Source organism: Rhinopithecus bieti, unplaced genomic scaffold, assembly GCF_001698545.2.
Source record: "Rhinopithecus bieti isolate Rb0 unplaced genomic scaffold, ASM169854v2 scaffold_31548, whole genome shotgun sequence".
Classification (NCBI taxonomy): Eukaryota; Metazoa; Chordata; class Mammalia; order Primates; family Cercopithecidae; genus Rhinopithecus; species Rhinopithecus bieti.
The window spans coordinates 5,523,769-5,534,445 of NW_016814470.1; the positions used below are offsets into that span (position 1 = coordinate 5,523,769).

At 49.1% G+C, this 10,677-nt stretch overlaps 1 protein-coding gene across 15 annotated transcripts in view; it reads left to right on the forward strand.

The window, feature by feature from the left end:
- The window catches only part of MEGF11 (multiple EGF like domains 11), a 388,207-nt gene that overhangs the window by 136,194 nt on the left and 241,336 nt on the right, over nt 1–10,677 (forward strand). For all 15 annotated transcript variants that reach the window (XM_017851122.1, XM_017851126.1, XM_017851125.1 and 12 more), the window contains one exon: nt 2,843–2,943. In XM_017851122.1, the coding sequence (XP_017706611.1) occupies nt 2,843–2,943 (101 nt within the window). The remainder of the gene's footprint in view (nt 1–2,842; nt 2,944–10,677) is intronic.

A 10,677-nucleotide genomic window follows, 5' to 3' on the forward strand; every position in this document is an offset into this window, starting at 1 on the left:
TACAAAGATTTTGGGGCTCCCTCTTTGTGGCTCTCCCTTTCTAAGGTTTCCCCTTTCACTCTCTCCTGAGAGGCTTTAATGAAGCCCAGACCACCCCGCACTGGGGGGCTTGGGGATAGTCCCGTTTGATGGGGAGAACAGGCTGGATGACCTCTGAGTTGCTTCTGAGTCATTCGTTACCTGAGAGGCTTATATAACCCCTGAAACTGCCGGGAGCTGCCTTCTGTGCTGGGGAAGCAGCTTCACTTTGAGGCCAGCTTTCCTTCGGTTATGGGTTTTTGACAAAGTTGAATGACCTTAGCTTACGACATTCCCAAATATCACAGATTTCCCCACCTGCATACCCAGCAGGTATGCTGGGTCCACCCTGGACTTGGCCTGTGGTTCTTCAAACGAGCAAGGTTGTGTGTTTTCTATCTGAATTTTAGTTGCCCGGAGTATTGTTGTGCTAACTCGCCCAGCACCATTCCCTTCTCTCAAATGTCCACTTGCCTCCAGTATCTGCCTGCTTTTGTCCTCCCTCAAGTGCCTTCAGGTAGTTGTTTTGTATATTTCCCCCTAGATTTTATAGTTGCTATTTGCAGAAAGGTGGTCCAATAGGGGCTACTCAGCTATTACTGTATCCCCTTCCTCTAGCATTTGACTGTGGAATGAGGAGATGGGACTGTGGAATGAGGAGGTGGGACTAAATGCTCTCATTCACCCCACCAGTTTTGCCAGAGTTGGCTGCTCGAGGCCCTGGTCAAAGGCAGAGGCAGAAATAGTAGTGTTGCTCCTCCCGAAGCCCTGGCAGGCCCAGTGTGAGAGCCAAGTTTGCTCAGAGGTGTGGCTCTTTTGGGTACTTGGAGGCTAGGGCTGCCATCCATCACCACTGAGGTGGTGGCTGCTTATTAAAATAGGCTGTATTCCTAGAACATGAATTATTTTGCTAAATTATTGAGTCACTTGCAGCTTTCCTGACGACCTAGAGTGTGCATGCTAACAGCTGCACCCTCCGTCTGCTTTGGTGTGGAATGGCATGTTTTAACTCAGCATCCTTCCCCTGAGAGCAACCTGGCACCTGGCCTTGCTTCCCTCTCTTGCCTTTCCAACCTGCACAGGGACAAAGATGGGTGAGCCAGAAACAATGGGTGGCAACTCTCTCCTGAGGGGCTTTAATGAAGCCCAGACCACCCCGCACTGGGGGGCTTGGGGATAATCCTGTTTGGTGGGGAGAACAGGCTGGATGACCCCTGAGTTGATTCTGAGTCATTCTTTACCTGAGAGGCTTGTACAACCCCTGAAACTGCTGGGGGCTACCTTCTGTGCTGGGGACGTAGCTTTGCTTTGAGGCCAGCTTTCCTTCCATTATGGGTTTTTGACAAAGTTGAATGACCTTAGCTTACGACATTCCTAAATATCACAGATTTCCCCAGAGTTCTGCACTGTCATTTGTTATGAAGTCGGGGCTTTAAGGTGTGGGAAGGTTGTCCCAGCCTGTATTATAGGACTCTCTTCCCAAGCCGTCCTGGCCCTCCATGGAACGCAGCCTATAGATGTCTCTGATGACCAGACCCTCTGCTGTGCTGCTGAGGAAGAGTCCACAGGGCAAGCTCCACTGAGGTGCTGATGGAAAAGTGGAAAGAGGTCTGGCTTCAAGGCCCAAGGGCTTGGGGTTGGGTCCAAGTTCTGCTCCATGACCTCGGGCAGGTCACTTCCTCTCTCTAGCCTCTAGTGGCCACTTCAAATCTCTTCCACTTTGACTCTCCATGTGAAGAAGGGGATTTGCCTATGGATACCCCATTTTGATTTCCTTCTAAAGATTCAGTATTTCTTTTTACTTACGCCTTCACTGTGGCCATCTGTATAGCCACAATCTACCCTGTGAAAGCTGGTAGAGGGCAGTAGGTTAAGCCTAGCAGCTTTGAAATTGGAGTGAGCTAGGTTTGAATCCTGGTTCTGACCCTGATTAGCTGTGCTGGTCACTAACTTCACTAATTTTAGTTTTCTTATTCATAAAACAAAGGGTGGGGAATTGAGAGGAACATACAAAAAATAAGAATAAAAGCTCTAAAAGAGAAATAAATAAAATAAAGGGGGATAGTAATGGTGCCTGCCGCAGGGAACGGAATGAGATGTTGCTCACAGTATCTCTGGCATGGGGCTAAGTCTTAACACTTGTGTCAGCATAAGGTCTGGAACCCACGAGTCTGACTCCCAGTGCTGCGGCTCCATGGGCCTCAGCTTCTTCCTTTGCAGGGTGAGGAGTCGGTTCAGGGCCTTCCCAGGGATGGCATGCGAGGCTCCTCTCCTGGAGGTGTTATTTTGGTGTGGGGGAGATTAATCTACTTTCTGGGACTGAGTTGGACTCAGAGGGTCCTTTTGCTGACTCTGCCTCAGTTCTCCCAGTGGGGGGACCAATACTCAGGGGGCTGTGAGCAGTCTGGCTTGTTAGAGGGGTGGGAGGGGGCGGGCACAGAAACCCTCAGGGCCTGACCCCTACCCAGGTCACCGCATGGGCTCCTCAAGCCCAGAATCTGGGTGTTTTAAGGAACTAAGGAGAAGTTCATGGTTGCCCTCCACAATGTCACTCCAGAAAGTATCTTCTGCAGCCCTTCTATTTAGAAGTGACTGGGGAAAAGTCAGCAGGTTTAGTAAGTGCCGTGTTAGTAATACATTCTGCATCACAACAGCCCAAATCCCACTATCGATTTTTTTATTGTGTTCCTTCATATTTGAAGCCGCCATGCATTTTAAAGTAATTATTGAATGGCATCCTCAATATAGCTTAACACAAATATCATTCTAAATGGGAGTGATTGATTTTCAATACTTTCAAGTGGCTTTCTCCCTTGTGCCTTAGGATCAGTTATAAGACGGCATATCGGAGAGGTCTCCGGACCATGTACCGGCGGAGGTCCCAGTGCTGCCCTGGCTACTATGAGAACGGAGACTTCTGCATACGTACGTAGGGGCTGCTGCTGTTCTGGCCTCAGTGGGGAAGGGAGGAGAGGGGAAAGGAGGGGAGGGGAGGTGGGGCTGATATCCATGGTCCCTAGGCAGCAGTCCTCAGCCACATGGCTCCAGAAGTCCCTGCCTGCTGCCAGTGCTCAGAAGGAATAATGAGTTTGGTGTAAATTCAGTAGCAAGGGTTGGGCCATCAGATCAACCTCCTTACAGGGTGGATGGAAGTCCGTCAGTTCAAGGCCTTGATGGGGGATAGGGGAGAAGTGGCTCCTTCTGGAGCGGGCACTCTGAGGAGCAAGGCAGAAGAAGTGCTGGGTGCCTGACACAGGGTTAAGGTGTACAGGTGCAGGCCGGGCGCAGTGGCTCAAGCCTGTAACCCCAGCACTTTGGGAGGCCGAGACGGGCGGATCACGAGGTCAGGAGATCGAAACCATCCTGGCTGATACGGTGAAACCCCGTCTCTACTAAAAAAAAAAAAAAAAAAAAGGGGAAAGGGGCTCAAGGCAGCTTTGCGTGGAGGGAAGGGGGGGTGGATGGGTATGTAGATGGACAGTTGGATGGGTAGAAATGGGAAAGAGAGGAAGGAAGGCTGGGTTGTTGGATGTCAAAACCACAGTAAGAAAAGGATGGGGGTAAAGGTGAGGTGGACCATGAGGGAGTGGTTCTGGGAGCTAGGAGGATTTCCAAAAAGGTTTTGGGGGACCCTGGAGAAGAGGTGGGTGCATGAAAGACAAACATTGCCTCTTTTCCTATTTGTCTAGAGCAGCTCAGAAAATGCAAGCCTTAGTGTCCCCTAAGAAAGGCAAGAGCTGAGTTGTTGGCAGCGGCAGGCCCTCTGGGAGAAGAGCAGTGTGGTGCAGTGGAGGCACCCTGGAGCAGGAGCCTGTAGATCTGGGCTTCCTAGCTATGAGGCTTCGGGCAAGTCACTTAACCTCTCTGGGAGAATGATTGTAGGGGCCCTGTTGGGTTCTAAGGGACTCTTGCCCCACTTACCTCTGACCCAGTGAACTGGGGCCAGTGGACTTTCCAGCGGGCCTTGGAAGGTTCCCTCTACTGCAGGAGAGTGTCAGAGGAGCCGGGAGGCCCTCATTTAATGACTGAGAAGAGATTCCACCCCCAAAGCTTCTGTCTCTTCATTTGGAGAGTGATTTTCCTTGTTAGTAGTCTCTTTGCCATTCGAGTGGGTAGAGAAAGTTCGCACCAGAGGGAAAATTTGGGCAGAGTGGGTGTGTTGATGTTGGGAATAAAATGACAATTTTCCCCTACTGTTGTTAACATCTCCCCCAGTGCTGGAGAAACTCAATTCTAATTGCATTACAAGAATGAATGAAAAATATACCCTCCAATGGGTTCAGTAGTAATGGTTTTGTAGGAAAGATACAAAGCAGTTCACCTAAAAGGCTGTTTCTCAGGAGCAGGGCAGAGGACTGAGCTAGGACGAGGCCTTGGTCAGCACCTCACCTGGGATAGGGTAACCGAGACCCAGGTGTAGATGCGAGATCAGGACTAAGGCTTTCCTGCTGCTGCTCTGTCTGCATAGAGTAGTGTGAAATCAGGCCAGGGGCAGGACACGGGACTCACAAAGCCTCAGAGGCAGATGTAAGCGGCTTGCCCAAGCTCAGGGCACAGTGATGGACTCAGGGAAATTATGAAGGGAGTTTGGATGTCAGCACAGAGCTCCAGGAATGGATGAGCACATTTCCTTTCTAATTTCCATTAATGAATGGTGGCAAAGCTCTTGGAAAATGAAGAGCAGGGCAGAAAGTGCTAAGTGTCCTGATTGCACAGGAGGCCCAGTCTTGCTGACTGGCAAGGGCAGTTTATACCTTCCGACCTACTCCTTATGTAACCACTGGGCACTACCTTCTGGCCAGGTGACCCTAGGACGGTCCACCAGGAACTCAAGCTCAAAAAGCCACTTTTAGAATGGAAGCCTTCTCCTAGGAGGGCACAGGAGAGTTCTGGCGGGGAGATGGGATGTGGAGCACCCTGGGTGCTGGTAGTGATGACACTGAATCACAGGGTTCTGGGTTTGATCCTTGCCCCACCACTGCCAGCTTCTTCCTCTTTATCTTCATCTTCCCAGCACCCGCCACATGCCAGGCACCATTATGATCACTTTACATACACTGATCCATCTACTGCTCCCAGCAGCCCTGTGAGGTAGGTATCCTTATTTCTCTCATATGACAGATGGGGAAACTGAGTCACAGAGCTTCTGTAACTTGCCCAAGATCACACATCTGGAAAATGGCAGAACTTGGATTTGAATCCAGGCTGTCTGGCTCCAGAGTCTCTGCACTTGGATGGCTTGGGCAGGCTTGCTCGTCTCTTCATGAACCCAGGCAAGGCTTTACCTCTCTGAACCTCAGTTTTCATTCATGTAAAATGGCAGTAGTAACACCTGCACTCACCAGGCATAGAGTGGGGTTGAGTAAATGTCAGTTCCCTCCTCCATGGCATTGGTGCTCCACATTGTTTTAGTCTTGGCTTTTAGTTGCTCAAAGAGGCCCATGGACCCTGTCCCTGGGAAAACGTATAGTACTTGTATAAACATACCAACACACAAAGTCCTTTGCACACAAGTTCATTGGGTTCATGGATCCCTTGAAACCCTTACAGGGTCCTTGTCGCATGGTAAATAATTTCTGCCACATGTTCACATTACCCATGCAGCATGTATTTGTTACTTCTTGCTACGCAAGATGCAGGGGATAGATACAGATGATGGACCGTTGCTGCCCTCGAGGAGTTTGCAGTCTAGTCAAAGGAGGGGACTTAGAGTATGCTACAGGGTATACTAGAAAGGTGTTTCAAGCCAGTATTTATTAAGCACCTGCTATAGCCCACCCACAGTGCTGTGCTGCAAGATAGAAGAGTTAGAAATATGAACAGCCCCTGCCCTTGTGGAATCTACCTTCATGATAGGAAGGCGGGACTAACACTCAGCAAAATCATTCCATAACAGCCCAGAGACTGGATGTGCAAAAGGCTAGAAAGAGACAGATGAGCGTGGCAGGAGAGAATGCTGCCACCTGCTTCATGGGGCCTTGAGCTCCATCTTGAGGGATGCAATGACGCCGTCAAGGGTTGGGTGGGAGAGGGAACCCCATCAGCAAAGGCATGGAGGTGGGCAGTGAGGAGGCTGGCCAGACCCCAGAGGGCAGACCTGGGCTGCAGCAGGAGGTGCAGGTGGCTGGGTTGGGTGTGTCGATTGCCTAGGGTGGCCGTTACAAAGTACCACAGGCTGGGCGGATTCACCGACAGGGGTTGATTGTCTCACAGTTCTGGGGCTCAGAAGTCTGAGATCCAGGTGTTGGCAGGGCTGCTTCCTTCTGGGCTGAGTGAAGGGTCTGTTTCAGCCTCTCTCCCTGCTTCTGGTAGTTTCCTGGCTGCAACAGCAGGACTGTGATAGTCACATGGTGTTCTTCCCATGGCTTCACATTTCCTTGTTATGAGCACACACGTCATAGTGGATTACGGCTCACTCTAATGACCTCATTTTAACTTGATTACCTTTTAAGATCCTATCTCCAAATAAGGGCGTGTCTCAGGTGCTGCAGCTTGAGACTTTAACATAGGAAATCTGGAGAGTCAGGTGTCAGCTGTTACCAGCATCCTCCTGTTCCTGTTTACCGTGATGGGAGGAAAGGGAGGGGGCACCAACTGGCCCCATGTGGGCTTTGGGCTTTGTCACTTGCCCATGAGAGAATGGAGACCCCAGGGTGAGGGAGCTTGTGAGAGGGAGACATGGTAGTGAGAGGGTGAAGAATGACGCCAGGGCACTGGGGGACAGGTGGGAGGCTTGTGAGCCTGGGATAATCAGGAGCTGGTGCCTGCAGCCCTGACCCCCAACGTCTCCCTCCCCATCGCTCAGCGGCCAGAGAAACTCCAACTTCACCAGAACCTGGTGAGAACCATCGGACACCGAGAGTTCTCTGGATCCTGCACAAGAACATCACCTGTGCCCTGGGCAGGGGCAGGAGGATGTCATCCTCCCTCCAGAGTCACCTTCTGGGAGCCTTGTTTCTTGCAGGCTGACAAGGAGCAGGCCCAGGTGTGAAAGCCTTGTCTGACTCAGCCACCAACTTGCTGTGCAATCTTGGGCCGGTCCTTTGCCTCTGTGGAGCAGCTGTGACATAGGATGGACCATCCCTGTGTGTGGAAGGAGGAAGAGATGGAACAGGGACCCAGAGTGTCCTGCAAAGCACAGAGCTCAATACAGATGCAGGGGAGCACTGTTTTTCTCCTCTCTGTACAATGTCCTCTGCCTTTGAACTGCCATTCTCATCTGGGAGCCCTCCTGAAACCATCCGTACCAGAGCTTCCCACCCGCCCCAGGCCAACTCATACCTCTTTCCGCTTCCATTATCTACAGCCACAGCTGAGTCCTGGCCCACTTTGGTCACCAGGTATGAAATATTTCCTAGAGATCACTGGGCAGAGTGCCTGCCTGCCTTTCTCCCTCCCTCCCAGCTTCCCTTTCTTCCTTCTTTCAGGACAGAGGCATTTTTGCCTCTGCAGATAGAGCTAGTTTTATGTCTTGGAGAAGCAGACTTTCACTTATGTGGTAGAATTTGAGGCATTTTGGGAAGCTCTGTTCTTTGAAAATATTAGTGCTATATCAAACCAGATGATACAGGACTGAGTTATGAGCATACTGAGTTTTGCTGCAGTAACAGACAACATCCAAATCCCAGTGGCTTGAAACAGTGAAGTTTAATTTCTTCTTCAAATTAGGTGTCCACCGTGGGCTAGCTAAGGCCTGCTCCTTGTCAGCCTCACCCCAGGACCTAGGCTGATGGAGCAGGAACTCTCTGGAATGTTGCTAGTTGCTGTGGCAGAGAGAAGAGGGCTCTAGCTAGTCTTGAAGGCAGAGGGTCAGAAACATTTAGTGAGCAGTATTAGTTCCTATCACAAGTCCCATACAGATGGCCACAGTGCTCACAAACCACAACTCATTCATATGTGTGTTTGGTAAGCACTTAATAACAATATGAGACAGGTTCTGTGTGCTTGACTCCAGCAGTTCGCAAACGTGAGGGGCCGAATCAGAATCACCTGGGGAACTTGTTATACCACAGATTGCTGGGCCCCAGTCCCAGAGTCTCTGATTTAGAAGATTTGAGGTGGGGCCCAAGAATTTGCATTTCTAACAAGTTCCCAGGTGATCCTGCTGGACTGGGAACTACACTTGAGAACCACGAGGCTATGGTTTCTTTACTGACTCAGTTTGCGAATCTGTTACAAAGAGGCCCAGCAGGTGCATCCCCTAAGTACTCAGGGCTTCTCCTGATGGGCAGCAGGGAGAAAGCATGCCTCACTGCAGCGGGCAAGGATGGGGAGTCTATCTGCCCAATCCCTCATCTCCTGTTTCCTCTTGGTCGACATAGTTTCCCCCATGGCAAATGAACTCCCTCAAGCTGCCAGGTGAAATCTTCCGGTGGTGGCTTGGAATGCCAGAGGCCACCCTCTGCAGTGTGGTTTTCAGGAAATCCAGAAGTGGAGGGATTCACCAGAAACTCCAGGCACGTATGCAGCTGGTGGGCCTGGCTGGCTTGGGGAGCATAGGTTGGTCCCAGGGAAAGGGACTGTGCCAGCCTTAGGGGGTGGTCTGTACATGGTGGCTGAGGGAACCAGCAGCTGAGGGTCTGGGAGATTGGCCTCATGGATGGACTCTGGTTGAGGGGAGAGGATTCTGGTGGGGGGTTGGGCAGGGGGCAGGCAGTGTAAGATTTAATTCAGTGAATTCAGCACATCAACTCTGTGCCAAATTAGGTACTCCTGTTTCATTATTGCTGTTGCTTTGCACAATTATTGTTTAAATAATTCTTATGTTTCATAATTCCTTTGCTCATCTCTTCTTGCATCACTCTCCTAGGTGCAGCCTCATTCTTCTTGGAAGATCTTTAGTTCTTTCAGGGAAGGTCTATAAGTGACCAATGTTCCTGTGCTTTGTCTTATGCTTTGATTTTGCCCTTGCTCTTGAATGGTGGTTAAGCTGCCTGTGACATTCTAGGCTTTCAGTCATTTTCTTCCAGCAGTTTGGGAAGTGGTGTTCCATTGTGTTCTGGATGTTGTCTTGCACTGCCCTGCGGTTTCCCTAGGATGTGTCTGGGTGCAGAGTTTTTGGGGTTTTTGTTTGTTTTATACTGTTTGCTTCTCGGAGGTATACGTCATCTTTGAGCTAAGGATTCATGTCCTTCATCAATTCTAGAAAATTGTCAACCATACCTCTTCAAAAATCTCTTTTCTTCCATTCTCTTAATTTCTCCTGTTGGAGCTCCAATATGTTGGATCCTCGTATTTCATCTTCTGTCTCTCCCTAAGTTCTCATTTTCAGTCTCTTTATCTCTCCATGCTGCACCTTGGACATTTTCCTTAGATCCATTTATTAGATGCTGTAGTTCTGCTAATTAACCTGTCTGGTGTGGTCTTAATTTCAGCTTCATGTTTCATTTCTGGGAGTTCTATTGGTTCTTTTTCGGATATGCTAAGCTTTTTCTGTCGTGTCCTATTCTTTCATTATGAATTCCATTCCTCCTTTTATTGTTTTAATTATTTTAAACATATTTCTTTTATAGCCTCTTTCAGATAGTTTTATCTCAAGCGATTAGTTCTATTAGCTCAGGTTCCTAGAGGATCAATTCTCCTGTTCGTGGTGCCTGCTGATTCTCCATTATGGCAGATTGTTTCCTTGTACAGGTTGTACTTTTTTTTTTTTCTATTAATTTAGCCCTTTTTCCCTCTTTTGTGCCCCAAATCATACAAGGGCCCCTACACATTAGTTTTACATTTTCTCGTTGGGCACTCTAATGGTTTTTCCTGGTTCAAGATCACTCTTTGGTAACCTGGTTTGGGATTTTACGCTGTTTGGTAAAGGCTTGGGGTGTTTCTTTTGTTTAATTGATGTGAATTTCACATACCATAAAATCATTTTAAAGTGTGCAATTCGGTGGCCTTTAGTATATTCACAATGTGCAAATATCACCTCTGTCTAATCACCCCTCAAGGAGACCCCATACCCATTCAGCACTCACTGCCTGTTCCCCTGTCCTGGCTTTTCGTTTCTTGTGGGAGACTTTTCTCCCTCCAGAATACCTTGCTTTATCTCTAGGTTGGTGGGTAGCATGTTCAAATCCCTCCTACATGGAGCTGGCAACTTCCAAGGCCAAGTCTGCCCTTGTGTGGGTGTGAAGTCCCTGGCTCCCGGCCTGCGCTGGGGGTGGGAGGAGGTGGCTGTTTCCAGGTCTGATGTTCCCTGAGCTACGCTGGCTTCAGCATCTCCCATTCTGCTTGCCTGTAAACTCCCGCTTTCCCCCACACTTAGAAATTTACCTTACTCTCCTTAGAGCTCAGCTATGCATTTAAAATGTTTTATTATATTTTGGGGCACTTTTGCAGCATGAGGAGCTACATTAGCACTTTCTGCCTATCTCTGGAACCGACCCTGTTTTACAGAGAGGAGTGGAATGGGGGCTTTTATTTATTTATTTTTATTATTATACTTTAAGTTCTAGGGTACATGTGCACAATGTGCAGCTTTGTTATATATGTATACTTGGGCCATGTTGGTGTGCTGCACCCATCAACTCGTCATTTACATCAGGTATAACTCCAAATGCCATCCCTCCCCTTCCCCATAATAGGCCCCAGTATGTGATGTTCCCCTTCCAGAATCCAAGTGATCTCATTGTTCAGTTCCCACTATGAGAGAACATGCAGTGTTTG